The sequence below is a fragment of the Peromyscus maniculatus genome, chromosome 8 (genome assembly GCF_049852395.1).
Source record: "Peromyscus maniculatus bairdii isolate BWxNUB_F1_BW_parent chromosome 8, HU_Pman_BW_mat_3.1, whole genome shotgun sequence".
Taxonomy (NCBI): domain Eukaryota; kingdom Metazoa; phylum Chordata; class Mammalia; order Rodentia; family Cricetidae; genus Peromyscus; species Peromyscus maniculatus.
Window position 1 is genome coordinate 102509751 of NC_134859.1, and position 27940 is coordinate 102537690.

A 27940-nucleotide genomic window follows, 5' to 3' on the forward strand; every position below is an offset into this window, starting at 1 on the left:
TGTGTGTGTGTGTGTGTGTGTGTGCTGTAAAGGTGGGGCAGTTTTGTGTGCTTGTAATGCCCAGATAGGAGGTAAAGTCAGGTAGGTCCCTGGAGTTCCCCACCAGCTAGCCTGGTCTACTTAGCAAAGGTCCAGGGCAATGAGAAATCCTGTCTCAGACAACAGTACAATGACACCAAAATTTGTCACACACACACACACACACACACACACACACACACACACACACACACCAGGGAGAGAGATAGTATTTTGTGTCTTTTGGAAGGTGTTTCTCTCTTTACTGGGCATCAGAACTCTGGTCCTTCACCAGGCCATCTTCACTTCCCCCCAGAGCACCTCTGAGGCCTGTTCACCCAGAGGACTGCACTGAGCATGCCCAGGAGCAGGGGCACCTCCAGAAAGACCAGGAGCTTGAAGTAGATGCTGCTCAGCAGGGACCTGCAGGAAATGAAGGAGACAGAAAGTAAGCTGTCACCAGGCATAGAGGTCTCAGGCTTCCTCATGTCCATATCCTAGCCTTCAGTGACCAGATAAGGACAAACCTGGATGCAAGCAGGATGGCCTCCCTGCAGGTCCCTGGCTGTTCAAGCTGCCTGCAGGCTAAGCTCCAGCCTGGGGAAGCTTTGCCTGATTCCCACCTCTCTTCTTGAACCACTCCCTTCTCTATTTGGCTGACTGTGTGAGTCCACAAAGATTTCAACTTTGGGTTTGACTCAAGGTCAGAGGGTCGCAGTTGATGTTGTTCTCCAAGGCTGCATAATAGGGTGCAAAGGCATGGTCACCAGTGTCTTATACTTCAGGGCCTAATCACAAGATGCTTTGCCATGGGGCATGGGTTACCAGGTGTTTGGAAGGGTCTACACTTGGTTGTAACTTGTGCTTTGATCTTGAAAGTGGGAGGTCTTTTGCCTCTCCCCTTGCTAGTTTGTATAAAAAGCCCATTGGAAACAAACTCAAGGCTGCTGGGTGTTGACTCAGAGCCCTCCTAAACCTATCCTGTGTTTCTTTTTCTTCGTCTACTTCTATAATTTCTGTCTAGCGCTTCTCAAATTCCTCACTTCAAGGGACCCTGCAATAGGTCAGGTTGGAACCCCAACCCTGGTCTCCTGACAGCTTGTCTCCCAGAAGTCCTCCTCATCTGGTCTGCATTCCAGTCAGGCTGCAGGCTTCCCTGTTCCCTGACCTTTTGACCTTGGCTTCTGCTACATTCTTCACCCAGATTGCCCTGCCCAATCTCATCACTGCCTATGTGGAAGCTGATATACATTTTAGGAGGCTTGGACACACTACATTAAGAAATGGTTGGTGGCTGCTCCTGCTCTGTCACATGAATTCATACTCATGTTGTACTTTTTTTTGTTGTTGTTCCTTTATTATACCCCATGGACCATGAGGCCCTGAACAGTATTGATCCCCTATTCCCACCTCTCTGTCATCCTCATCCCCTGCCCAGGACTCCATCTCCTTTTTTGACTATCCTTGTTTTCTCTTTTGGCCCAACACAAGGCCATCCTGAGCTCATGGAAAGGATCTACAACTGCAGATACTCTGTGAGTCACAGGTTGGCATGAACATGTTCCTGGAAGAGAGAAGAGCTGCCACTTGTCAGACCATGCATCAGATGTGCTGACATGTTTCCCAGGACTGAGCTCTGTCCATGCTCTACAATCTCTTGAACTCTATACATTTCTGGATCCTCTTACGTTCTGTCTCTCCATAAGTAACACTCCATCCACTTACAAAACAAATTAACAAGAACGCTTCCAAAGTACTAGGAGAGAAAGAAAATTTAAAAAGTGATCTTCAAGCTAGCTTACAAGGTGGGAGTGTTTTGAGACATGTTTGTGTACCTTAAGATTTAGTGGATAGAAAGAACACAATAGAGGTCGGAGGGGAGCGGGACTAAATAAGACTTGAGAGACAATTCTCAGGGAGGGTTAGTGAGGTGACCTCTGCCTTTGCTATAGGGAGATTTGGGGACTTGTGTTTTAGCTGTGTCCTTGACCTGGAGACTTGACCCCAATAGGCTGGGATGGAATTATGCCAAAGCAGCTATAAGGTGCTGGGAATTCCTCTGGACACCTTCAAGATTGACGAGCATAATACTGGCACAGCACCGCCCTCAGTTTCCCATGTCCTCCTCTCACGGTGTGGACCCCACACTGGCTCCTGGCAGAGTTGCATTGGAACAAGGTTTGTTTATGAAGCTGGAGCAGGAGATGATGGGAGAAGAATCTCTTCTAACTCAGAGGAGACCCAAACATGGCCCTCTGTACTGCCCTCTGGGGGACACATGGGGAGACAACAAAGTCCAGGCTCAGTCTCTTTTGCCACTCAGAAAAACATGTTGCCTTCCTGTAGCTGAGGCTTAGAAGGGAAGTCTTGGTATACTAAAAGGTAAAAGGTTGGAAACCCACCTCAAACTTTGACCTGAGAATACAGCAGCCCCAGTGACCCTCTAAGATAGTCACTGAGTTTAGCAAATAAAATTACAATATGGCCCGGCCAATTTGATATTCAGATACATGACTTTTTCAAAATTATAGATATTGCCGTGTAATGCTAGGGATGTACATAAGCTAAAAATGAAAGGTTTTCATGTATCTTGGGACTCCTGGGCATCTTGTGTTTTATTCAGAGGAGAGGCCACAGGGACAGCCCAGTGATGGAAGAGCTGCCGGGGTCCAGCTCTGCTTACCAGGTGTGGGTGTTGGTTTGAGTCCCTCCATAGTTGCCAGTGTTCTCCATGGTCGACGCTGTGGTTGTCAGGACTGGGGCCATGATTGACACTATTTTAGTTGAAGTTTCTGGGGCTAAAGACACAAACAGCACATGGTTCACTCCTGTGGACAGTCCAGCTCTGGGTATGGCCTAATCTTTCCCCACTAGTAACTAAGGGATTTGCTCTCCAGTCACCATCCAAACCTTCACGTTAATTCTTTTCTAAAGAAAGATGATGTGGGGAGCAAAGCAGCCCCCCTTTAAAACCCGCTTCCTTCCTGGCTCACTCATTACTGCCTGGTGTGCAATATGCAGGAAAACTTCAGTTTTGCACATTTTTGTCTTTTTTAAAAAATATTTAATTATATGTCTATGAGTATTTGCTTACACATATCCATGGGCACCATGTGTATGTGGGGCTTGTGGAGGCCAGGAGAGATCAGATCCCCTGGAACTGGAGTTGAAGATGGTTGTGAGCTGCTGTGTGGACCGGGATCCAAATCCAGTCCTCAGGAAAAGCAGCCAGTGCTCTTAATCACTGCGCCCTCTCTCCAGCCCCAATTTTCTCTACTGTCTTTACTGTAGTTGTTTAAACAGACACAAATCTGATCCTTATTACTCTGTCTTATGTAGAATAGAGCTTCTGTGGCTTCATCTATTTTATGTAAAAGGGTGGTGTTGGGGGTGTCAGGATGGGAGTTTAGTTCAGTGGTAAGTTTGTGGCTAGCACACCTGAGGGTCTGAGTTCAGTCCCCAGATCTGCACAAATGAGAATATGCAAGACTCACATGTGGGGGTGGGAAGACAAGGCCTCCCCAGCTCACCTTTATCTCATTAGAAAACAGGGGCAGAGGAGTCAGCTGTGGTTATCTTTCCCAGTAAGACTTTTATAGTAATGAGTTCAGGGTCCCCGATTGCTCACCCCAGCCAGGATCTTCTGGAATTTTTCTTACCTGGGTCAATATTCACATTAACTTCAAAATGGAGATCACGTCCAGATCTCTCAATCCCACACCAGTAAATGCCGGCATCGCTTATCCTCAGGTCCTCCATGGTCACTGTGACGATGAAGCCTGTCTGGTCGTCCCTGATGGACACACGGTCCTTCTTCACCAACTGCTCTGATGCGTTGGTTTTAAGGAGGATCTCACATGTACTCCAATCAGCTCCTTGGCACCAGTACTTCTTGTGCTTCTTCCATGATGAGTCATAACGGCACTGCACAGTCAAGGAGCCCTGCTGCTGACCGCTCACCGTGTCTGGACCTGTGATTGGATCCTGAGCAGTGGAACCGCCTGGAAAATACAAAACCACAGACAACTGATCTCCCACTCCAAGAATGGGACACAATATCCTGTGCTGAAAAGAGTTCATAACCTAATATCAATTAAGAGCAAGCCCTTTCTCAAAACAGATCATCGCCATGCTATTGGTTAAAGACTCAAGAAAAAAAATGCTGAAGGGCCCAGTTGCAGGTCTGAGAAGGTAAATGGTGACACTGAGCAATCATGACACTTGTCACCCACACCTCTTCACTCGGCAGTAGACAATAAAAGTACATTTAAGGATCCTTTTGCAACCATATTTGTGTTACCCTGGAGCAGAGGACGTGTCAGAAGAGACTGTGCACAGAATGCGATCCTGAGTTCATTTCAGTACCCATGGCCCTCAAAAGTTCCATCTGAAGACATCACATTCTTTGGCCATACAGAGGCCACTTCAGGGAGTCCAGCAGTCTCTAGGGGTTGTGTGTGTGGGGTTGTGTACTTACATAGGAAGCACAAAACAAACAAAATAAATACTACTTTAAATCCAGTAAAGGAAGCCCTTCAGGGTATTAGATTCAACAATAACAACAACAATAACACCAAAGTGTGTTCCTAATGGCACAGGTAAGGAAACAAAAAGTACTAAATGTAATTATTTCAAACTAAAAGGATTCAATCAACAGAGTGGGGAGACAGATTCTAGCCTGGGAGAGCACCTTTTCAGGCTATGCATCTGACAAGAGGTTAATTTCCAGACCACATGAGCAAGAATTCAACTCAAGAGTCCACCAGCAATCATAATCCAGTAGAAAATCTACTGAAGCGCTGTGGAGAAGGTTTAGTCAGCGAAACACCTGCTGTGTTAGTCTAAGCATCAAGATGAGTGTGTGTTCCCAGCAACCATGTAAATATCAGGAGTGCTGGTGTGTCCCTGGAGCCCAGCACAGAGGTAGGCAGTAGACACAGGGGATCCTGGAAGCTCCTTGGCCATCCAAGCCAGCCTCGGTATCAGAGAGGAACCCTGTCTCAAAATACAAAAGTGGGAGAAGGCCGTGGTGGTGCATGCTTTAATGCCAGCAATCAGGAGGCAGAGACAGACAGATCTCTGTGAGTTCAAGGCCAGCCTGGTTTATATAAAGAGTTTCAGGCCATCTCGAGCTATATAGTGAGACCCTGTGCCAAAAATAAAATAAAATAAAAAAATAAAGGTATGCATGCACACTTGTTCACACCTACACCCATGTGAGCCGATGAACTGAGCACACAGTTCTCAAAGGAGGTACAAATGACCAATAAATATATGGAAAAATAAATGCTCCATTCACTAATTGTCAGGGAGACGGATGCAAATCAGAATTACAGAGAGCAGTCATCATCCCCCAGACAGGAGCAAGGGATAGAAACACAGAATGTCCCAGTGACCTCCACTCCATGTCCTCCCCACAGAAACCTCTGCAGCTCTGCTGCACAGGGGTCCCTAGGGACACGGAGGACCGCTGTGTGACAGCCTACAAGCCCCATGGCCCCACCAAGTCCTGGTCAGGGCTTCCCTCCCCAGGCCTTCCCATGGTGCATTGGGGCTGGTTGGCACTTTCAAACTGGAGGCCAGTCTTCCTGCAGAGGAGAGTTTAAGTGTCAGAGACAAGACACTTGGTGCCAGGTCCCTTCTGGTCTCAGTGACACCTTTTGCCTCCTTGTCCTCCATCCTTCTGGGGACAGACACAGAGTGGTGGGACTCTGTCTGCCTGGCCCAGTCATCCCCACACTGTCACCCAGACAGGCCACTGGACAGTCTTTTCTAAGGAATGGCCAGATGGAAAGTTCTAGAAAGACAGATGCTTAAAGGACCCTGTGGAGAGTGGCCTCCACTGAGGGGACCGAGAGACACCAGTGGTATTTGGTTCCACACTCCTCACTATGAACCCACAGAGGATTTTGAAGGGATCAAGAACCCCCATATACAATCTACCCTCCTTTTTGTGTCTCTGGTTCCTCTCAGAAGCCCCAGAACCACTGTGATAAGGCTGGCACCTTGGGACCTCCATGGAAGGGAAGTGTCCACTCAGTCTCAGGCCAAAGCAGCATTTGAGAGAGGGGAGCAGATAGACTGGTTACTGTTTCCATACAGAGATGGATCAGGAACAAATTATCCTTTGGAGAGGACTTGTCTCCTATCAGGACAGGAAGTCACAAAGTGCCAGTGGTTCAGGGCTTGTCTCTAGAAAGGTTCAGGCCTGACACTGTCGCATGAACACACAGAGAATCTCTAACAGGGGCTGATGAGACAGTTTCGAGGTAAAGGCTCTGCTTGCCAAGCCTGGTGACCTGAGTTCGAGCTCCAGGACCACATGTGTACAGAGAACTAAGTGCCAGAAGCTCTCCTCTGAGGGACACACATCACGGCAAGTCCCCAAAGTTAGTCGTAAGTAAGTAAGTAAGTAAGTCAGTAAGTAAGTAAGTCTGTCAGTCAGTCAGTCAGTCAGTCAGTCAGTCAGTCAGTCAGTAAGTAAGTAAGTAAGTAAGTAAGTCTTAAGTAAGTAAGTAAGTAAGTAAGTAAGTAACTAAGTCAGTCAGTCAGTCAGTAAGTAAGTAAGTAAGTAAGTCTTAAGTAAGTAAGTAAGTAAGTAAGTAAGTAAGTAAGTAAGTCTTAGTAAGTAAGTAAGTAAGTCAGTCAGTCAGTCAGTAAGTAAGTAAGTAAGTAAGTCTTAAGTAAGTAAGTAAGTAAGTAAGTAAGTAAGTCAGTCAGTCAGTCAGTCAGTAAGTAAGTAAGTAAGTAAGTAAGTAAGTCTTAAGTAAGTAAGTAAGTAAGTAAGTAAGTAAGTAAGTAAGTAAGTCTTAAGTAAGTAAGTAAGTAAGTAAGTAAGTAAGTAAGTAAGTAAGAAAGTAAGTAAGTAAGTAAGTCGCAAGAAAGTAAGTAAGTACATGTCATAAAAAGAGAGTTTCTAAAAACTCAGGTTCCCCATTGTGCCTGTGTGTACACGCACACACAGATACTGGTGTACATTCGTTATCACATATACCACACATGCTCTCACAAGGCACATGTGGACTCACACCCCCTGTGGCCTGAGTCACTGATTCACCAAGCTCACCATGCTACTGTATCTGGCTTCCTTCCTTCGTGAGGGAATGACTTACCTGGACTCAGGATGCCCTGAAATGAAGGGAGCTTACCTGGAACCACGGACACCACAACCTTGAGGGAATCATCATCAATCCCCAAGAAGGGATAGATCCCTAAGGAGTCATCAATATGTGGCATGTCCACCCCACACTTGTAGGTGCCTGCATCCTCCAGGGTGAGTTTCTCCAAGGTCACTGTGAAGGTGAGGGTGGCTGGATGGTCCCTGATGGACACTCGGCCTTTCCCAGCTTCTTTTGAGGCTCTGGTCCTGACAATCTCTTTACATGGTAGCAGTGACACTCTGCACCAGTATTTGTCATTAGTCTTGTGTTCCTCCTTGTACTGACACTGCACACTCAGGGACTCCCCCACAGTGCCTGTCACCTTGCTGGGGCCATGCAGAGGGACACAGCCTGGAAAACACAAGCCCCAATTCTGCACCCTGGAAGGTGGATGGGGGTCAGGCCCCCCTTCGTCAGCTCTTAGAGAGCTGCCTGGTCTGGAGGAAGCATCGAGAAAGAGGACAGGCTTTGTTAGACCCAGGAGTCAGGACTGAGGTGAGCACCTGTGTTGTCCTGAAGAGGGGGCGGAGAGGGGGCTTGTCCCTGGAGAAAGGAAGGGCCCAGGAGGAAACAACACGTGTGTGTGTGTGTGTGTGTGTGTGTGTGTGTGTGTGTGAGAGAGAGAGAGAGAGAGAGAGAGAGAGAGAGAGAGAGAGAGATTTTACCTATGTAAATAATGAGTGTATGTCTCTGTGAGAATCAGTGCTTGTGTATGTTTGGTATGCACACATGCATGCATGCAAATACATGTGTGTACACAATAGAGATTGTGTGGTGTTATGACAATGTCTGTCACAGCTAAACCTCTCAGCAGGTCCTGACTGTCTCAGGTGTGGTAGTCATGACTGTACTGTGCACTGAATCCTGACAGCACCTGTGAGGTGACACGGGCCACTCCTGCCCCCCCCATCACTCCTTGTCCTCACTCTGGTCCCATCTTCCTCTGCTGGCTGCTCTCTCCCACCTCCCATCCCCCATCCTGCCCTCTCACTTACTCCAGGATTTCCCCTTTCAGAGTTGTAACCCCACCCCACCCCCATCCCTGTGCTCACCTGGGACCTGCAAGAGGAGCAGAGCTGAAGGCAGCCACACTTCCATCACTCCTGGGGTCATTTCTTCAGCTCTGATGTCTCCTGTCCACACCAAGCCCAAGAGGAGGAGGGGCAGTGTTCTTCTAGAAAGTCCAGTGTTCACATGCCAAGTTCTCCTTTCTGTCCTCTGCTTCCTGCTCCCCTGAGAGGCTCCAGATGAACTGGTACAGGAAGTGCTCTGAAGATGCTTCAGGACTCAGGGGCCCAGGTTCCTATCACTCCCAGTGAGAGACACATCCATGATCATGGATTGAGGATGTCACCTGTCCCCCAGACTTCAGCTAAGGGCTTCACAACCTTCCCACCTATGGCCAGCCTTTGAGAGATTTCCTTTTTTGTTCATGCTGTCCATCCTCTGTAACAAGCCACTTCCTGAGCTGACTTGAGATCTGTCCATCTTATCTTGCCCCATCTCCGTGAGGAGAGGAACCACCTCCTTCACTCTTGTGAATCCCACACCATGTGTGCCTTGTTGCTCCAGTGAAACCCTCTTGAGTTCGTTGTGAGTGGGAGGTTCATGGGACAGTTCTTAAGGATGCTTGGCCAGTCTCCTCTTTGCATCTTGGATCTTGTTAATCCTCCTGGGTGGTAAATGTGGGTGGTAAACACATTGTCATGTCCTGTATTCCTCTTCTCAGAAATTCCCCCCATGGAGACTTGTACAGTGCTGGGACAGAGCAGGATGAAGGATCCTGGGAAACATGTGTTGCTGGAGGGCTTCTCTCCAGGTTCCCCAAGCCCCGCAGTCCCACAATCCACTTATAAAATAATCACTCAGACGCTTATATCACTTATAAACTGTATGGCCGTGGCAGGCTTCCTGCTAACTGTTCTTTTATCTTATATTAACCCATTTTTATAAATCTATACCTTGCCACGTGGCTGGTGGCTTCCCAGCGTCTTCACATGCTGCTTGTCCTGGCCGTGGCTGCAGTCTCTCTCCTCAGCCTTCCGCTTCCCAGAATTCTCCTCTCTCCTTGTCCCACCTACTTCCTGCCTCGTCACTGGCCACCAGTGTTTTATTTATATAGAACAATATCCACAGCACTTGCCCTTTTTTCTTTTTTTTTTTTTAAAAAGGAAGGTTTTAACTTTAACATGGTAAAATTATATATAACAAAACAATTACCGAAGAAGAATTATAGTTACAATATTAAAGAAGATGTCCTATCTATCTTATATTTGTGAGTTTAAGGTTTTATATCTAACTTATCTTTTATCATAACTGAGGAAATTACAACTATCTAGTTTTCAACCACATCAAAGACCTGAGAAGGAACATAATGGTACCTGAGAAATGGTAGATGGATGCAAGCAACTTTCGGGAATCTTGTAAGAGTAGACCAAGACAGCTGGCAGCCTGGACAGTCACCTAATGTTTCTCAGCATTGTTGGTGCATTCAAATTGGCTACAGGCCTAGAGTATCTGACAGATCATTTTCAGAAGCAGGATTTCTGAAAGACCATCTTACCCTGTCTTGGCAGAGAACAGTGGTCGCTTTCCTTGTGTCCCGCTTGTCCAGAAAGGAGAGCATTGCATTTGTACTGTCAGCCATCAAGGCAAGGGCAGTTCTTTGCCCAGTAGGCCATTTTGTGCCAAAAAGACAAACTTCCAAATGGAAATGTCTTAGAAGCCCAACATTCTCTCGGGATCAATTGGTGCAGCCAGGAGCAATTGTGTCTCACGTCAATAGAATTCTAAGTTATTTAAATGCCATATTCTCTAGGTCTATGAAGTGTTTGAAGATTACCTATCTATCTGAAATATATCTATGTATACCTAGAAAACTTAACTAACATGGCTACAGATATGATTATCATAGATGACTAATTATTAATCTATTTTTAATTATCCATTACAATTTTAAATGAGTTACATAAACATAATACCTCAAACAAGAATAGAAATATATATATACAGTATAACAAAATTAACCTCAAGTCTGTATCAACAAACCAAAATTTATACCAATGTAAAACATTTTAAACATAAACTAAAATCTATACCAATGTAAAACATTTTAAACAAGTTGTTCTTTAAAAGTAGGTTCATTAATCTACCCTTTTATCTTATCATCTCCATATCCTATATATCCATATCATATCCCCTTTTCTTTTTTAGAAAGAGATCACATTTATAATCAACCTGTTTTAAATAAAAATATTGGTTTTTCTCTGTCCCACACCAGAGGGCTCTTCTGATTTGGGACACAAGAATCTCTTAACCATTTTTTTTTTAAAGCAATATGTCTGGGTTTAGAGGGGGAGTGAGCCAATTCCACCTCTAAAGCCAGCTTGGTATATTTGGGAATTTGGGCGTAGCATCTCTTACTACTTCCTGCTGGAGGGGGGCGCTGTATCTTATGGGGATGTAAAGAAAATTTTAGACCTATGGGGTAGTCCGTGAGGCTGTATTGTGTGAACCAGTTGCCTTGAAACCGCTCTGGATGTTGGATCATCTGGGCCATGGTGTCATCGGAGACCTTTCAGGGGGTCTTGGCTGGTGAAACCTGATGTATCTTAATCTGGAACAAATCCACAGCCTCTGGCTTTCTGTGGAAACAAAAGCAGAATCTCTTTTCCAAAGCAACATATCCTTAAATCCAAATTTTGAAGTGAAGGTACCTTTAAAATATACATTTTGGCATAACTTAACAGCTTTTGCAATCAAATGTTTTTCTTCAGTTATGAATATCAAAGATAACATAATCCAGATTGTCTGTGTGGTAGCCATCTTTATGTGGCTTATGTTTTATATTACCTCGAGCCTATTGCTTTAAACTGTACATTCTAAGACTGAAACAGCGCTGTGGCTGCTGGCTCCGCCCACTTCAGCTTTCCAACATGGCAGTGGTACGTTTTCCGCCAGCTTGAGGAGCCATCAATTCTCAGAAATAGTAGGTCTATGTTTTTATCAAAGCAGCGTGTAGCCCAGAAACCTCTTTTTTTTTTTTTTTTTAATAGTAGTAAAGACTAAATCTACCACACAGCTTAATGTGCCGCTGGCAGATGCCTCATATCCGCCATACTGATGGTCAAACACACACGCCAGGAACCCGCCAGTGTTCAAACCTGCGTTTTGCGCTGTCTAGCTGCCCGTATGAGATAAAAAGCAGGAACCTGGTTTTGGCTCTGTTTAGAATTGGTTATTAAATATTCTGAGGTTTAAGGTGGAAACTCGAGCTGTTGGGCGCCATTTGTTGCTGGAGGGCTTCTCTCCAGGTTCCCCAAGCCCCGCAGTCCCACAATCCACTTATAAAATAATCACTCAGACACTTATATCACTTATAAACTGTATGGCCGTGGCAGGCTTCCTGCTAACTGTTCTTTTATCTTATATTAACCCATTTTTATAAATCTATACCTTGCCACGTGGCTGGTGGCTTCCCAGCGTCTTCACATGCTGCTTGTCCTGGCCGTGGCTGCAGTCTCTCTCCTCAGCCTTCCGCTTCCCAGAATTCTCCTCTCTCCTTGTCCCACCTACTTCCTGCCTCGTCACTGGCCACCAGTGTTTTATTTATATAGAACAATATCCACAGCAAACATGAGTATCGGTTCTGGCTTCTCATTTGGGCCAGGCTTGAGGCTCCCTGGGATCTGGTCCTAAAGTGACCTCTATTTTAGAGGAGTCTGAGGAGGGACCCTGTCCTTGTCAGACCCTGGACTTGAGACTGAGGGGTAGGGAAGTAAGGGGACAGGGAGGGAAGGTGTCCATGGAAACAGGGAAGACCTGGGGCAGGGGAACTAAGTTCTGTATATGTGATTGTGTTTACTTTTTTGCACATGTGTGTTTGGGTGGGGAGTGTGTCTGTGTGTGTGTGTGTGTGTGTGTGTGTGTGTGTGTGTGTGTGTGTGTGTGAGAGAGAGAGAGAGAGAGAGAGAGAGAGAGAGAGAGAGAGAGAAGGAGAGAGAGGGAGACAGAGACAGAGAGAGACAGAGAGAGAGGGAAAAAGAGAGACAGACAGACAGACAGATGGACACCGACACAGAGAGAGACAAAATATGCAACCAAGACATCGTTCATGTCATATTGCTATAGGAAAATATACCTACAGACATGCTCACTGGTCCAGTCTGATGGAGACTATTGCTCAATAGAGGTTATTTCGTCCAGGAGTCTCTAGTTTGTATCAAGTTGACAAAAACTTACTAAACACTGTCACCTGTCTGTCTGTCTATCTGTCTATTATATTTCTCTTCTTTTTCTTCTTTCCTTCTTTTATCAAAGGCCTTGTATTAGTTATTTTTCTTACTATTGTGACCAAATATTTTCTTGATTACTAATTGATATGGAAGGGCCCAGCCAGCATATGTGATGCCACCCCTGGGCAGGTGGTCCTGGGTTCTACAAGAAAGCAGGCTGAGTAAGCCGTGTAGAGCAGGCCAGTAAGCTGCGTTCCCGTGGCCTCTTTTTCAGTTCCTGCCTGAAGGTTCCTGCAGAGTTCCCTCACACGTCCTTCAGAATGCAGGATCGTGAAATTGAAGCCAGATGGAGCCTGTCCTCCCAGCAAGTCGGTTTCGGTCAGTGTTTTATCACAGCAACAACAAGAGCAAACTAGAACAGATCGATGGATCGATGGATAGATGGATAGATGGATCGATGGATCGATGGATAGATGCATAGATCAGACAAACAGGTGGATCAGCTTGTCCTTGACTGACACAGAGGCTGGCTTTTTCCTATGTGATTGACACTGTTCCCTCATGATCCCATTTCTGCCTCTGCCTTGCTGCCCTTCTCTCATCATCCTCTTTATTTCTGAGACAAGGTTTCTCTATACAGTCCTGACTGTCTTGGGACTCACTCTGTAGACCAGGTAGGACTCGAACTCACAGAGATCTGTCTCCCTTACCTCCTGAGTGCTGGGATTAAGGGCATGCATTCCCACCCCCTGGTTCATTTCATGGTTTTAAAGCAGATTATTTGGCTGCCATTCTATAGCATTTCCCCTGTGGGTCCCAGACGAAAAGCCATGTCCCTAGAGAGGACTTGCACGACCACCCTGCATCTCTTCACAATTTGTTCATCATGCCCCTTTCATTATTAATTGGTGTGGTCAGTTTGGATACATGATGGACAGTGTCTGTCCTTGTCAGAAACCATGCTAGGGTCTGGAGGGATGGTTCAGTGGTTAAGTTGTTGTTCTTCCAGAGGACCTAGGTTCAATACCCAGCACCTACATAGAGGCTTACAACCATCCTTAACTCTAGTTCCAGGAAAGCTGACGCCCTCCTCTTGCCTCTGTGTGGCACTAGACATGCATACGGTGCACAGATATGTGTGCAATCAAAAGACCCATACATGTAAAATGAATGAATAAATAAAAATTAAAAAAAGAATGTCTGCTGCTCTTGCAGAGGACCTGAATTCAGTTCCCAGCATCCCTGCCCCCAGGTGGCTTACCACCACCTGAGCTCCAGCTAAGGAATCTGCACCCTTTTCTGGATTCTCTGGACACCTGCACTCACATGCACATACCCACATACAGATAGATACACATAATTTAAAATGATAATAATAAATAAAAAACTCATGGCAGGAACTGGAGAGATGGCTCAGCGGTTAAGGGCACCTGCCACTGTTCCACCAGCCAGGATTGATTCCAGCGTTTATAGAGCAGCTCACAACCCTCTGTATCTCTAGATCCAGGGGATCGTCTGGCTTCTTCTGGCCTCTGTGGGCACCAGGATCACATATAGTACACAGAAAAATATGCAGGCTGAATACCCATGGACATAAAATAAAAATTTTAATTACAAAAAGAAACTCATACCAGGGTACCTGGCAGTATGGTGACTGTGATCTCAGGACTCCAGTGATGCTCTGGCCTTGAGGTGGCTCCAGAATCTGCCTTCCTTCCCTTCCCCTACACTTGGCACCAACTGTCCCTTGTCACGTTTCTGAACCCTGAGCCACTGTATCTTAAGGCTTGAAATTGGGAGGAAGTTGAAGAATTTAACAAAAGGCAGAGGGAGGAATTAAAAGAAATAAGGGTAAATATGTGAAATTACTGTTGAGTAAGTAAATGCCAGCACCCCTAGTTCTGTCCTTGGAACCCAAGGAAAGGCTGAGGAGGGACCGAGTGTATAACAGTGTTCTCTGACCTCCACACTCCTGCCATAGCATACTCACACACACACAGTGTAGGTGTCTGTGTAACACAAATTCTAATTGGTCTTTTAATAAAAACCCAGAGCCAGAAATTGAGGTAAATACTGAGAGATCAGAGAGACAAAGGAATAAGCTGCCTCTTACCTCTGGGACTCCTCAGTCTGAAAAGATTCCTCATTCAAAAGACTTTAGTTCCTGTCTCCTCATGCGTTATATAACTTTCCCGCCCCAGCCATATCATTTCCTGTCTCAACTTTCCTAGTGCTAGGATTAAAGGCATGCAACTCCCAAGTATTGGGATTAAAGGTGTGTGCCACCACTGCCTGGCTCTGTTCCTCTCCTAGACTGAGTCAATCTCATGTGGTCCAGGATGGCTTAGAACTCACAGAGATCCAAATAGATCTCTGCCTCCAGAGTGATAGGATTACAGGTGTGTGCCACCACTACCTGAGCTTGTTCTGTTCTCTGATCTTCAGGTAAATTTATTAAGGTACACAATATATCACCATCTGTCTGTGCCCACAATTACACACACACACACACACACACACACACACACACACACACACACACACACAAATTATTTTTTTCAGGACAAAACTCAGAGGAGAATCAGATAGGATGTGAATGCTCTTTTCTAAGATCTGGAGACACAACTGTTTGTAGATGAAGGACACTGTGAGACGGGAAGCAGGACCCTGTGGCTGCCACCAATTCTTCTCCTCTTCAGCCCCCTAGTTAGTTGTTCTGTGGCCTTGGAGACCTGGAACCCAGGGCTCAGGTGGGAGTCAGAGAAAGTCTGTTCTAGACTCCAGGGAGAAGAAACATGCCAGGGAAAATGACCAGGACCTGTCTCAAAAGATCTCTCCCCAAGTGTCCAGCATGAATCTTAGAGAGTTCTTATTAATACAATCAAACCTGAGCCAGGTATTGGGGTGAATACTGGAAGATCAGAGAGACAGAACAAACCACAGCTACCTCACTTTGCCAACTTCTCAGTTGGTCTTGTTTCCTCATCCTGGAAGCCTCTGTGTCCTCATATCCGAATGGCTCTCAGCTGAACTGTGCTGCTTGAAAGCCTGAATGCTTAACCAGCCACATGCTTAACCAGCCAAATGCTTCTAGTTTCTGGTCCTCACACCTTATATATCTTTCTGCTTTCTACCACCACTCCCTGGGATTAAAGGCGTGTGTCACCATGCCTGGCTGTTTCCAATGTGGCCTTGAACTCACAGAGATCCAGAGGGATTTCTGTCTCTGGAATGCTAGGATTAAAGGCATGAGTGCCACCATTTTCTAGCCTAAGTATCTAGTGGCTTTTCTGTTCTCTGACCCCAGGTAAGTTTATTAGGGTGCACAATATTTTGGGGAACACAATACCACCACATTTCCCCTTTTTGTCTAAAATTAAAAAAGACTTAAAACTAATACAAGAAAAATAATATCCAATAATTATATACAATATATACACAGTCAAAATTACATTAATGATGTCTAGTCCATCAACATTTGACAGATTCAGACAAAAAACTCCATTAATATATAACAATGTCCAGTCCAGTAACAATGATGGGGCTAATTTTTTTGGTTTCTTTACCAAGATTTTATAAGTGCAGACATTTCTAAAGGAATTTTTACATAGTGTAGGTCTGTGCTAAATTTTTTATATTGGAGCTTGGGATGGTGTCCTCCTAGAGTGGGCAATGACATAAAGCAGATTGGTGAAAATACAAATGTTCAGTGCGCAGAACCAACTTGTACAGCCTGTGGGACAGAGGATGCAGCAAGACTTGGGGTCACAGACCTCAGCTACAGTTTTCTATGTAACATGGGGAAGTTGCTTCTAGTTTTCCCTGATGTGGGAGGCAAAGGAGATGGATTAGAGGGCTGCGTGTTTTCTTCACGATCTGTTTGTGCCAGACCAGCGGTGTTTGAGGGAGACAGGAGTGTGTCTGCCTCACATTTCTGCTCAGGGACATCATCCCAGGAGACTTGAGGAAAGATCTATCTTCATATCATGAGCAAATGACAGAGAGGTCTGGTGTTTCACCACCAGGGCAGATTTTCCAGGCCTCCAGCCACAGACAATCACAGCATGAGAGGAGGAAGAAATACAGTGCCCACGGGCCCTCTAGAATTGCGAAACACGTCATGGTGAAAGTTTGCCAACAAGGCAGCAAGTTGAGCAATAAGAAAAGGGGAAGCGGTGCGGACAAAGAATCTGCATAAATAGGAAGGGCGGGGACGGACCCAGAGGGCTGTTTGCAGAAGGGGGCATGAGTATCACACGCATAAGACATGCTGTGCTGACAAAATCTGCTGTGGAAAGAAGGTGGGGACACTCAGATGGAAACTCTTCCCTTGCTAAATTATTATTTCATTATTTTAAAATGCTTTTACAGCTTCACAAGTATATACACTAAATATTGGTCATTTTCACTGCTACTACTCTTCCTCAACTTCCTTCCTGTTTCCACTTCTTTCCTTTTTTTTTTTTTTTTTTTTTTTTTTTTTGGAGACAGGGTTTCTCCCTGTAGTCATGAAACTCACTCTGTAGACCAGGCTGGCCTTGAACTTAGAGATGTGTTGGGATTAAAGGGATGTGCCACTACCTTCGTGTAATGAGCACTTCTTTTGATTACATACCATCTGTGTGTGGTGTGTCTGTGTGTGTGTGTGTGTGTGTGTGTGTGTGTTCCACTGGGTTTAATTAGGATTGAGTGTGGGTGGGGATTATTTACTGGACATGGGCAGCTGACCAGCACCTACACCACTGAAGCAATGAAAAGCCTCCTCTCAACCAAGGCAGATTCACTAGAAGTCCAAACATGTCATCCAGGAGGAGATGCTCACGGGGGTCTCTTCCCACACAAAGTGGGGTGCACATCCATGTGAGGTGTCAGAGCCCAGTGTGAGAAGAAGACTGCGTGTTGTGGGGTGCATAACTCAGCATGGCTGAGGCTGGAGAGCTGGGAACAGCTATTTCCAGCTGAGCCTTTGCCTTTGAACCTTCAGCTTCCTCTGTGGATTTAACCAGGTCTTTCTCATTTTGAAGCTTGTATTTGGATGGTGTGTAGTGCTTAGACATTGAATAGATGCTTCTGAAGGAACACGAGGACAGCGGAGTGACCTAGTGTGGAGACCGGCCCTAGAGGGGTCCACGGGGTGAGATGAGCTCGTGACTCCTGAGGGACAGCAGCCTTCACCCAGTTCACTCCCCATTTGGTCTCACTGGGCAGAGAGTCTGGACTTCAGGGACCAAGACTGAGCTGCCCCATGGGTCAGGTGCACAGAGACTCAGCCAACTGCTCCATCTGTGTTTGGAATGCACAACCCTGGCCTGTGTTGACAAAAAAGAGAATACAGTGTGTTCTCTGTGTAAGCTACAGACATCCATATGACCGTGGCAATTTTTTATACCACTTGGTGAAGCCACATTTCCCAGATATTTGGTCAAACACCTGGCTGGTGGCCCACAGACTTGGGATGACATGTGTCCTCCAAGGAACTGGGGCCCTAAAAAGAAACATGACTTTTTTTGCATTTTCTACTCCACTGGAGGCCATCAGAGGAAGAAAGGCCTCGGAAGGCTCTGTAGGATGTTCTGAGAGGGAGAACCTGAGTGGGTTCCAGAACCTCAGCTGTCCCTGCTATAGGGTGAGGGGGTAGTCTGAGGCTGAACCCACAGAACCCAGAGTCATGGTACTGCTGACCACAGTCATTTCCTCATAGAAATATTCTTTTCTTGGCTGGAGAGACGGCTCAGTGGGTAAAGAGCTTGCCTTCCTTGTAAGTGTAAGCACATGAGTGTATCACCACAGCCCATGGGTTTTATTATTTTGTTTTGGTGTGTGTGTGTGTGTGTGTGTGTGTGTGTGTGTGTGTGTGTGTGTGTGTGTGTGAACACTGGGGCAGTTGAGTGTGTTTGTAATGGTAAGATAATATCTGAGGCAGATGAGCCCCTGAGGTACCCACCAGCTACCCTGGCCTACTTGGCAAAGGTCCAGGCTAATGAGAATCCCTGTCTCAGACGATAGTAGAATGACACCTGAATTTGACCTCTACATACACATATGCATCCACAATGTACACACACACACACACACACACACACACACACACACACACACACACACCATACATGTCGGAGACTATTGGGGTCTAGCCTCTTTAGTTTTATTCCCAGGCATCCAGAAGAGACACTACTAATTGTGTGAATAATCTGAGGGAGAAGAATCTAAGTACACCGTGCTCTTTTATCTGTCCACTTTATTCCTCTGAGATGAAATTCTATCTACACACTTCCAGATCTGTTCTCATGTTTAGCTTCCCTCTGTCCCTTTCCCTCCTGTCCTCTCATAACTCTGAGTTCTTTTTGTCCTCCTCTTCCTCTTTGTTCTTCTCTGTCCTTGCTCCTTCCCACTCCTCTTCTGGTGACCTGGTCTTAATACCCCTACCATCTGCAAACTCCACCCTGTTGCCTTCTGATCCTGTGAGGCACCTCTGCTCAGAGCTAGGTAACCTGCCTCATCACTTCACAGCACCCAGTATGCAAAAGCCCTTTTGTTCTGAGTCAATTGCTCTGGAATGCCACTTGGGCTGTGAGGGGAAGGAGAGTCTGAGTTTAACTTGCACTAGAAACAAAGCTGTGTACCTAAGGTTCACCTGAATCTAGTCGGTATCTCCAGATGGAATTTACCTTAATTCAGGAGACTAGCAGGTGTAGCAGGAATCTTAAAAGTTCTTATTAATAAAACAAACCCAGAACCAGGTATTGGGGTGAACTGGAAGATCAGAGAAGCAGAACAAGCCACAGCTAACCTCACCTGGCCAACTTCTCAGCTGATCTTGTTTCCTCAGACTGGAAGCCTCTGAGTCCTCATATCCGAATGACTCTCAGCTGAACTGTGCTGCTCAAAACCTAAAAGTTTAACCAGCCAAAAGCTTCTAGTTTCTGGTCCTCACACCTTATATACCTTTCTGCTATCTGCCTTCACTCCCTGGGGTTAAAGGCTTGCTTTCTGAGATTAAAGGCGTGAGTCACCATGCTTGGCTGTATCCTTGAACACATGGATTTCTGCTCCTGAAATGCTAGGATTAAAGGCGTGTGTTACCACTGCCTATCCTAAGTATCTAGTGGCTTTTCTGTTCTCTGACCCCAGATAAGTTTATTAGGGTACACAATATTTTGGGGAACACAATATCACCACAAGCAGGTTGTGGTCTGGAATGTTACTTCTGTTTGCCTGGAGGAAGGAAACCTTTCCTGAGGCTGTCCTCCAAATACACTAAATATGTATGTCCAAAGAGTGATCAATAAACACTGTTCAGTAGTTGTTAGGAAAAGAATCAATTGGGAAAAACTATGAAAGTGCACATGAAATTCATAGCAGAAGACAGCTGCTATATTAAAAGCCAAATAACACCAAATCCTCTAGGAAATTTTTTGATTCTTCCAGGCATAGCTTTACCATATCCAGCTGAATTCTTACTACATGCCTAGGGCTTGTCAAACACACACACACACACACACACACACACACACACACACACACACACACACGAGAGAGAGAGAGAGAGAGAGAGAGAGAGAGAGAGAGAGAGAGAGACAGAGACAGAGACAGAGAGAGAGACAGAGAGAGAGAGATCATTTTCTATCTAGAGGGAGATGTTTATCTCTGTAACAGGCTTCAGAACTCTGGGCCTTCACCAGGCCAACTTCACCTCCCTCAGAGCACCTCTGAGGCCTGTTCACCCAGAGGACTGCACTGAGCATGCCCAGGAGCAGGGGCACCTCCAGAAAGACCAGGAGCTGGAAGTAGATGCTGCTCAGCAGGGACCTGCAGGAAATGAAGGAGACAGAAAGTAAGCTGTCACCGGGCATAGAGGTCTCAGCCTTCCTCGTGTCCATGTCCTACCTTCAGTGACCAGATAAGGACAAACCTGGATGCAAGCAGGATGGCCTCCCTGCAAGTGTGTGGCTGGTCATGCTGCCTGCAGGCTAAGCTCCAGCCTGGGGAGTTTTGTCTGATTTTCCTCAATTCCCCTTTGACTATCTGTTCTGTTGGACCGGTCTCTGAGAAGTCCTCCTCATCTAGTCTGCATTCCAGTCAGTTTGATGGCTTCCCTGATACCTGAGCTTCTGACCTTGGCTTCTGCTACATTCTTCACCCAGATGTCCCTGCCCAATCTCATCACTGCCTGTGTGGGAGCTGACATACATCTTAGGAGACTTGGGCACACTACATCGAGAAATGGTAGGTGCTGCTTCTGCTCGGTCACATTGGATTTGACACTGAGACTGTAGTTCTTTGTGTTCCTTTATTATACCCTGTGGAACCATGAGGCCCTGAACAGTATTGATCCTCTCTTCCCCACCTCTCTGTCATCCTCATCCCCTTCCCAGGACTCCATCTCCCTCCTTGACCATCCTTGGTTTCTCCTTTGGCCCAACACGAGGCCATCAGCTCATGGAAAGGATCTACAACTTCAGATACTCTGTGAGTCGCAGGTTAACATGAAAGTGTTCCTGGAAGATGTAAGAGCTGCCACTTGTCAGACCATGCATCAGATGTCCTGACTCATTTCCCAGGACTGAGCTCTGACCATGCTCCACACTCTATATATTTCTGAAGCCTCCTACCCTCTGTTTCTTTGTGGCTAACACTCCCGTCCACTTGCAAAACAAACTAACAAAAGCACTTCTAAAGCACTAGAAGAAAAAGAAAATTTAAAAAGTAATCCTCTAGATAGCCTACAAGGTGGGAACAATGTGTGAATATACACCACTGTGACTGGATTAATTAAAAAAAAAAAACTAAACATCGCAGGATTTTCAGGGCAAAGAGAATGCTGGAAAGAAGGGTGGCATCTGGGGGTCACCAGCAAAATGTGAAAGAAGGAACATGGAAAGTGCATAGATAAGGTAAATGAGCATTGGGGCAGCACATAGATTAGTAGAAATGGGTTAATTTAAGTCATGAGAGCCAGCTAAAAACAAGCCTCAGCTATCGACTGATAGCTTTATAATTAATAATAAATCACAGTGTGGTTATTTGGGAGCAGCTGGTGGGACAGAGCTGGTCAGTGGTCATTAGGAAAAACTGCCTACAAAACACTGTGAGACATGTTTGTCTAACTTAAGATTTAGAGGGCAGAAAGAACACAGTACAAGGGGTAGGGACTAGATAGGACCTGAGGAATAAGTCTCATGGAGGGCTAGTGAAGTGACATCTGCCTTCAAGGTAGGGGGTCGAGGAGCCTTGTGGTTCAGTGTGTCCTGGGCCTGGAAACGTGACCCCAACAGGCTGCAATAGAATTAGGCCAAGATAGCAATGGTGCTGGAAATTCCTCTGGACACCTTCAAGAGTGGGAAGCATCATCCAAGCACAGCCCAGCCCTCAGTTTCCCATGTCCTCCTCTGCACTGTGTGGACCCCACACTGGCTGCTGGCAGAGTTGCATTGGAACAAGGAGATTTATTTATGGGCTGCAGTCAGAAGCTGTTGGGAGAAGAATCTCTCTAACTCAGAGGAGACCCAACCATGGCCCTCTGTCCTGCCCTCTGGGGACACATAGGGGAGACACCAAAGACCAGGCTCAGTCTCTTCTGTCACTCAGAAGAAGATACTGCCTTCCTGTAGCTGAGGCTTAGGAGGGAAATCTTGGTATACTAAAAGGTAAAAGGTTGGGGAGCCCACCTCAAACATTGACACGAGAATACAGCAGCCCCAGTGTCCCTCTAAGATAGTCACTGAGTTTAGCAAATAAAATTACAAGATGGCCATGATAATTTTGTATTTAGATACATGACTTTTTCAAAATTATAGATATTGCCATGTAATGCTTGGGATATACATAGGCTAGAGATGAACTCTTTTCACGGATCCTAGGAGTCCTGGGCATCTTATGTTTTATCTGGAAGCCCTCCCAGAAGAGAGGAGTGAGAAGTGACTCCCCAGAGACAGCCCAGTGAGAAGAGCTGCCAGGGTCCAGCTCTGCTTACCACGTGAGGGTGCTGGTTTGATCCTCTCCATAGCTGCTGAAATTCTCCATGGTTGACGCTGTGGATGTCAGAACTGGGGCAATGATTGACATTATTTTAGTTGAAGTTTTTGTGGCTAAGACACAAACAGCACATGGTTCACTCCTGTGGACAGTCCAGCTCTGGGTATGGCCTAATCTTTTCCCACTAGGAATTAAGGGATTTGCTCTCCAGTCACCATCCAAACCTTCACATTAATTCTTTTCTAAAGGAAGATGATGTGGGGAGCAAAGCAGCCCCCCTTTAAAACCCGCTTCCTTCCTGGCTCACTCATTACTGCCTGGTGTGCAATGTGCAGAAAAACTTCAGTTTTGCAATTTCTCTCTATTTTTAAAAAATATTTATTTATGTGTCTATGAGTATTTGCTTGCACATATCTATGGGCACCATGTGTATGTGGGGCTTGTGGAGGCCAGGAGAGATCAGATCCCCTGGAACTGGAGTTGAAGATGGTTGTGAGCTGCTGTGTGGACTGGGATCCAAACCCAGTCCTCTGGAAAAGCAGCCCGGGCTCTCAATCACTGCGCCCTCTCTCCAGCCCCAATTTTCTCTATTGTCTTTATTGTAGTTTCAACAGACACAAATCTGAGCCTTCTTACTCTTTCTTATGTAGAATAGAGCTTCTGTGGCTTCATCTATTTTATGTAAAAGGGTGGTGTTGGGGGTGTCAGGATGGGAGTTTAGTTCAGTGGTAAGTGCGTGGCTAGCACACCTGAGGGTCTGAGTTCAGTCCCCAGATCTGCACAAGTGAGAATGTGCAAGACTCACATGTGGGGGCGGAAGACAAGGCCTCCCCAGCTCACCTTTATCTCAGTAGAAAACAGGGCCAGCAGAGTCAACTGTGCTTTCTTTTTCCAGTAATTACTTTTTATAGTAATCAGTCCAGGGTCCCTGATTCCTCACCCCAGCCAGGATCTTCTGGAATTTTTCTTACCTGGGTCAATATTCACATTAACTTCAAAATGGGGATCATAGCCAGTTCTCTCAATTGCACACCAGTAAATGTCAGCATCACTTGTCCTCAGCTCCTCCATGGTCACTGTGACGATGAAGTCTGTCTGGTCATCCCTGATGGACACACCGTCCTTCTTCACCAACTGCCCTGATGCATCGGTTTGAATGAGGATCTTACATGTACTCCAATCAGCTCCTTGGCACCAGTACTTCTTGTAATCCTTCCAGGATGAGTCATAAGGACACAGCACAGTCAAGGAGCCCTGCTGCTGACCTCTCACCATGTCTGGACCTGTGATTGGATCCTGAGCAGTGGAGAAGCCTGGAAAATACAAACCCATGGACCACTGATCTCTCACTCTAAAATCAGGACGCACTACCCTGTGCCAAAAAGAGTTCACAACTGAGTAACAATCAGGGAAGAGCTAACCCTTTTCAAGACAGCTAATCATCATTATTTGGTTAAAGACTAAAAAAATGCTGAAGGGCCCAGTTATAGGTCTCATAAGTTAAAATGGTGACACTGAGCAATCATGACTTCCCATCACCTACCTCTCTTCATACCACAATGGCCAATAAAAGTACATTTCAAAGAATCCCTTTGCAACCATCTTTGCATTACCCTGGAGCAGAGGACATGTCAGAAGACCTTGTCCACACAACATGATTCTGCCTTCATTTCTGTGCCCATGACCCTCAGGAATCCATCTGAAGAAGCCACAGCCTATGGCCATGAAGCGGCCACTTCAGGCAGTTCCAACAGTTTCTAGGGGTTCTTTAGGGAACCACCCTGGATGAATGACTTGGAAGCTGACCAAAATGACGCCACCAATCTGTTCTCCTGTGGTACAGAGTCCACAGCTCACAGATCCTGTGCTGTCCTTCAGATCCTTGTAAATCTGACCCAAAGCTCCCAGTGAGGGCTGAGGGTGCAGCTCAGTAAGTGGGGTGCTTACATAGCAGGGACGAAACCAAATAATAATAAATATCTGCCTAGAAATGATAAAGAAGAGCAACAGGGTATTGACTTCAACAACAATAACACCAAAGTATGTTCCTAATGGCATGGGTAAGAAAACAAAAATTGCTAATTGTAATTATTTCTATCTAAAAGGATTCAACCAACCCAGCAAAGAGACAGCTTGCAGCATGGGAGAGCATCTTTTCAAACTATGCATCTGATAGGTGATCTGGAAGGTCACCTTCCAGACTATATGAGCAAGAATTCAACTCAAGAGTCCACCAGCAATCATAATCCATTAGAAAATGATCTACTGAGGCACTGTGGTGAAGGTTTAGTCAGCGAGACACCTGCTGTGTTAGCCTAAGCATGAAGACCTGAGTGTGTGTTCCCAGCAACCATGTAAATGTCAGGAGTGCTGGTGTGTCCCTGGAGCCCAGCACAGAGGTGGACAGTAGAGACAGGAGATGCTGAGAGCCTTGGCCATCCAAGCCAGCCTCAGTGTCAGTGTGGAACCCTGTCTCAAAACATAAGGGTGGGAGTAGGGCATGGTGGTGCATGCTTTAATGCCAGCACTCAGGAGGCAGAGGCAGTCAGATCTCTGTGAGTTCAAGGCCAGCCTGGTTTACAAAAAGATTGGAAGGCCATCTGGAGCTACATAGTAAGATTCTGGGTCAAAAATAAAATAAAATAAAGTGTGCATGCACACTTGCTCTCTCTCTCTCTCTCTCTCTCTCTCTCTCTCACACACACACACACACACACACACACACACACACACACACACACACATGAGCAGATGAACTGAGCACACAGTTTTTAAGGGAGATACAAATTTTCAATAAATATATGGAGAAATGCTCTATTTCACTAATTTTCAGGGAAATGGATGCAAATCAGTATCACAGAGAGCCGTCATCATCTCCCAGTCAGAATGGATATTACCAAAAAGACAAAATATAACAACTGTAGATGTGCATGTGGGACAGTGGAAGTCTCACACACTGTGGGTTGGAATGTAAATTAGACATTGTGGGAAACAGTATGGACGTTCCTCAGAAAAGCATAGAACTGCCACATAATTCAGCAGCTACACTTGGGGATAAAGCCTGTGTTGGTGAGCTTTTTGTGAACTTGACACCACCTAGGGGCATGCAGAAAGAAAGAACATCAATCAAGAAGAAGCCTCCATCAGGATGGCCTGATGCAAGTCTAGGGGACATTTTCTTGATGCAGGAAAGTCTAGTGTATGGTGGGTGGCATCACTCCTGGGTAGTGAAAGAGAGCAGACTGAACAAGCCATGGGGAGCAAGCCAGTAAGCAGCACTCCTCCAGGATCTCTGTCTCAGTTCCTGCCTCCAGATTCCTGCCCTCCTTGAGCTCCAGCTCTGGTTTCTCTCCATGATGGACTGTGATCCAGACATGTAAGTAAACAAGCCTTCTCCTCCCCCAGCTGTTCTTGGCCATGGTCTGTATCATAGTGATAGAAAGCAAGCCCAGAGCCCAGAGAATGAAGAGTGTACTGCAGTGATCCTTCCCTGCGTTTCCTCCAGCTGATTCACAACAGCCATGGCACAGGATCAGCCTCGATGTGGATGGATGGATAAGAAAGTGTGATATAAAAATGCAGTGGAACAGCATTATAGAAGGATTGAATTCCATCATTTGCAGCCCAGGGATGGGATTGGAGAAAGTCAAATAAATCAGATGCAGAAAAACACTATTACATGTTTCTATTTATATGTGGAAGCTAAAAAGTTATCCCCTGGGGCTAGGGAGATGGGGAGATGGACAGGTCAGTAAAGTGTTGGCTGCAGAAGCAGGAGGACTTGAGTTCGGATCCCCATGGAAAAATTCAGATGAGGTGGGGTGTGTCTGTAGCCCTAAGAGCTGGGGAGTCAGGGACAGGAGGATCCCTGGGGATCCATCACTGGCCACCTAGGCTGAGTCAGTGAGCTCCAGGTTCAGTGGGAGAGCCTGTCTCAACAAACAAGGTGGAGAGGGATAAAGGTACCCAGTGGTAATCTCTGGCTTCCACATATGTGTGCACACACATGTGTACCTGAGCACACACATACCAAACATTTACATGTGAATACACTTTGTGACACATTTTTTTTCAAATTAATAAAAGTTCACTTGAAAAAAGTAGTGAACAGAATAGCCATTATCGGCCTGGGAAGGGTGCCAGGGAAGAGGTGGACAGAGAGAGTGCTGAGGATGTAGGGGTCGTTTGATGAGTTGACAACGTCTAGTGTTGTACAACACAGCTGAGAAATATGGTTGACGATTCAGTATTTCAAATTACTTCATAGAGAAGATTTCCGATGCCTCTAGTACACAGGAATGACAGACTCCTGTGGTGGAATGTCAGCTACGGGGATCTGACCGTCACATCCTATATACACACATGCAGATATGACATTGTATCTATCAGTTTCTTTTTTATTTTTGAGATAGGTCTCCCTGTGTAGACCAGACTGGCCTTGAACTCACAGAGGTTCACCTACCTCTGCCTTCTCAGTGCTGGCATTAAAGGCGTGCACTACCACACCCCTAGAAGTATGTTTAAATACTGTGTCAATTAAAAATCAGAATGTAACTCGAAATGGAGGTTCATTTCTAGAAATCCCAACACTCAGAGGGTGGAGGCCAGAGGATCACAAGTCAGAGTCACAAGTTCAGGATCATCCTCGGCTGCCAAATATCAAATTATAAACATATTTTTAAAAGAATAGTTTATCCATTCACTCATCTGCTTTTGTGGAGCACCCATGACTGAGAAACACACTCTGGATTTATTTATTTTATTTTTTTAAGTTTTGATTTTGTTTTTCCTGCAGCACCCACAGGATCCATCAGATGCCAAAGACTTGCCTTTTATTTAGGGAGTAAGCAGCTGGTGAATGAATTAGCCTTTCCTGTTTTCCCTAACCCAGGGCAGACTCTGTGCCCTGCCCCACCACTGACTCTGTGATGTCTTAAAGCCCCAGCTACTTACCTGGGAGGAAGAGGAGCAGAGCAGGGAACAGCCACATGGTCCTGTCTCCTCTCCTGGCTGTGGTGGTGACTGATGCCAACACCCGGCAAGAACTCAAAGCTCAGCCTGAATTTCCTTTAGGTCTCTCTTGTTTACGTCCTAGACAACTTCTCCTTTTTGCACATTTCCCGAAAGAGGATGCCAGTCTTTGAGAAGACCAAGTCATTCATGTGTGGTACAGGTGATAGGTGCAATGCTAGATCTGAACTTGAAAGATGGGTGGGACTCCCAAGGAGAGACACAGATAGACAGGACAGTAGAGACAGATGCAATACAGCCAATCCCTCTGCTCACCCGCGACATGAGTGAGCTTCAGCGGATCATGGGAGAGGAGAGCATGTAACAGGCCTTCTGTGGACTGCCGGCTCCTGAATAATGACACAGAGAATTTTTATTAATTATGAAAGCTTGGCCTTAGCTTAGGCTTGTTCCCAATTACTTCTTAATACTTAAATTAACTTGTTTATATTAATCTACATTCTGCACACGTCTAGTTCCCTCTCCTCAGTACCCTAGGCCGACTTCCTCCACGTCTGACTGGGGAATCTCCTGCACCTCTAT

At 45.8% G+C, this 27940-nt stretch overlaps 1 protein-coding gene across 1 annotated transcript; it reads right to left on the minus strand.

Annotated features, from left to right (window-relative positions):
* On the minus strand, positions 1 to 27677 carry LOC143267035 (CMRF35-like molecule 3). Its single transcript, XM_076543699.1, has 4 exons — positions 27341 to 27677; positions 23359 to 23700; positions 2702 to 2816; positions 1 to 441 (listed from the first exon to the last, which is right to left on the minus strand). Exons 1-4 carry the CDS (start codon positions 27375 to 27377, stop codon positions 321 to 323), a joined length of 615 nt encoding a protein of 204 aa, XP_076399814.1. The 5' UTR covers positions 27378 to 27677; the 3' UTR covers positions 1 to 320.
* Positions 27678 to 27940: the final 263 nt, after the last annotated feature.

What these genes read in the sequence shown, in the direction of transcription:
- LOC143267035 (XM_076543699.1), bottom strand. Translation starts at nt 27,377, where the DNA reads ATGTGGCTGTTCCCTGCTCTGCTCCTCTTCCTCCCAG. An exon ending in TCTGCTCCTCTTCCTCCCAG is followed by an intron (nt 23,701 to 27,340) that starts GTAAGTAGCTGG and finishes TGTATTTTCCAG; the next exon opens with GCTTCTCCACTGCTCAGGAT. An exon ending in CAAACCAACACCCACACCTG is followed by an intron (nt 442 to 2,701) that starts GTAAGCAGAGCT and finishes CATTTCCTGCAG; the next exon opens with GTCCCTGCTGAGCAGCATCT.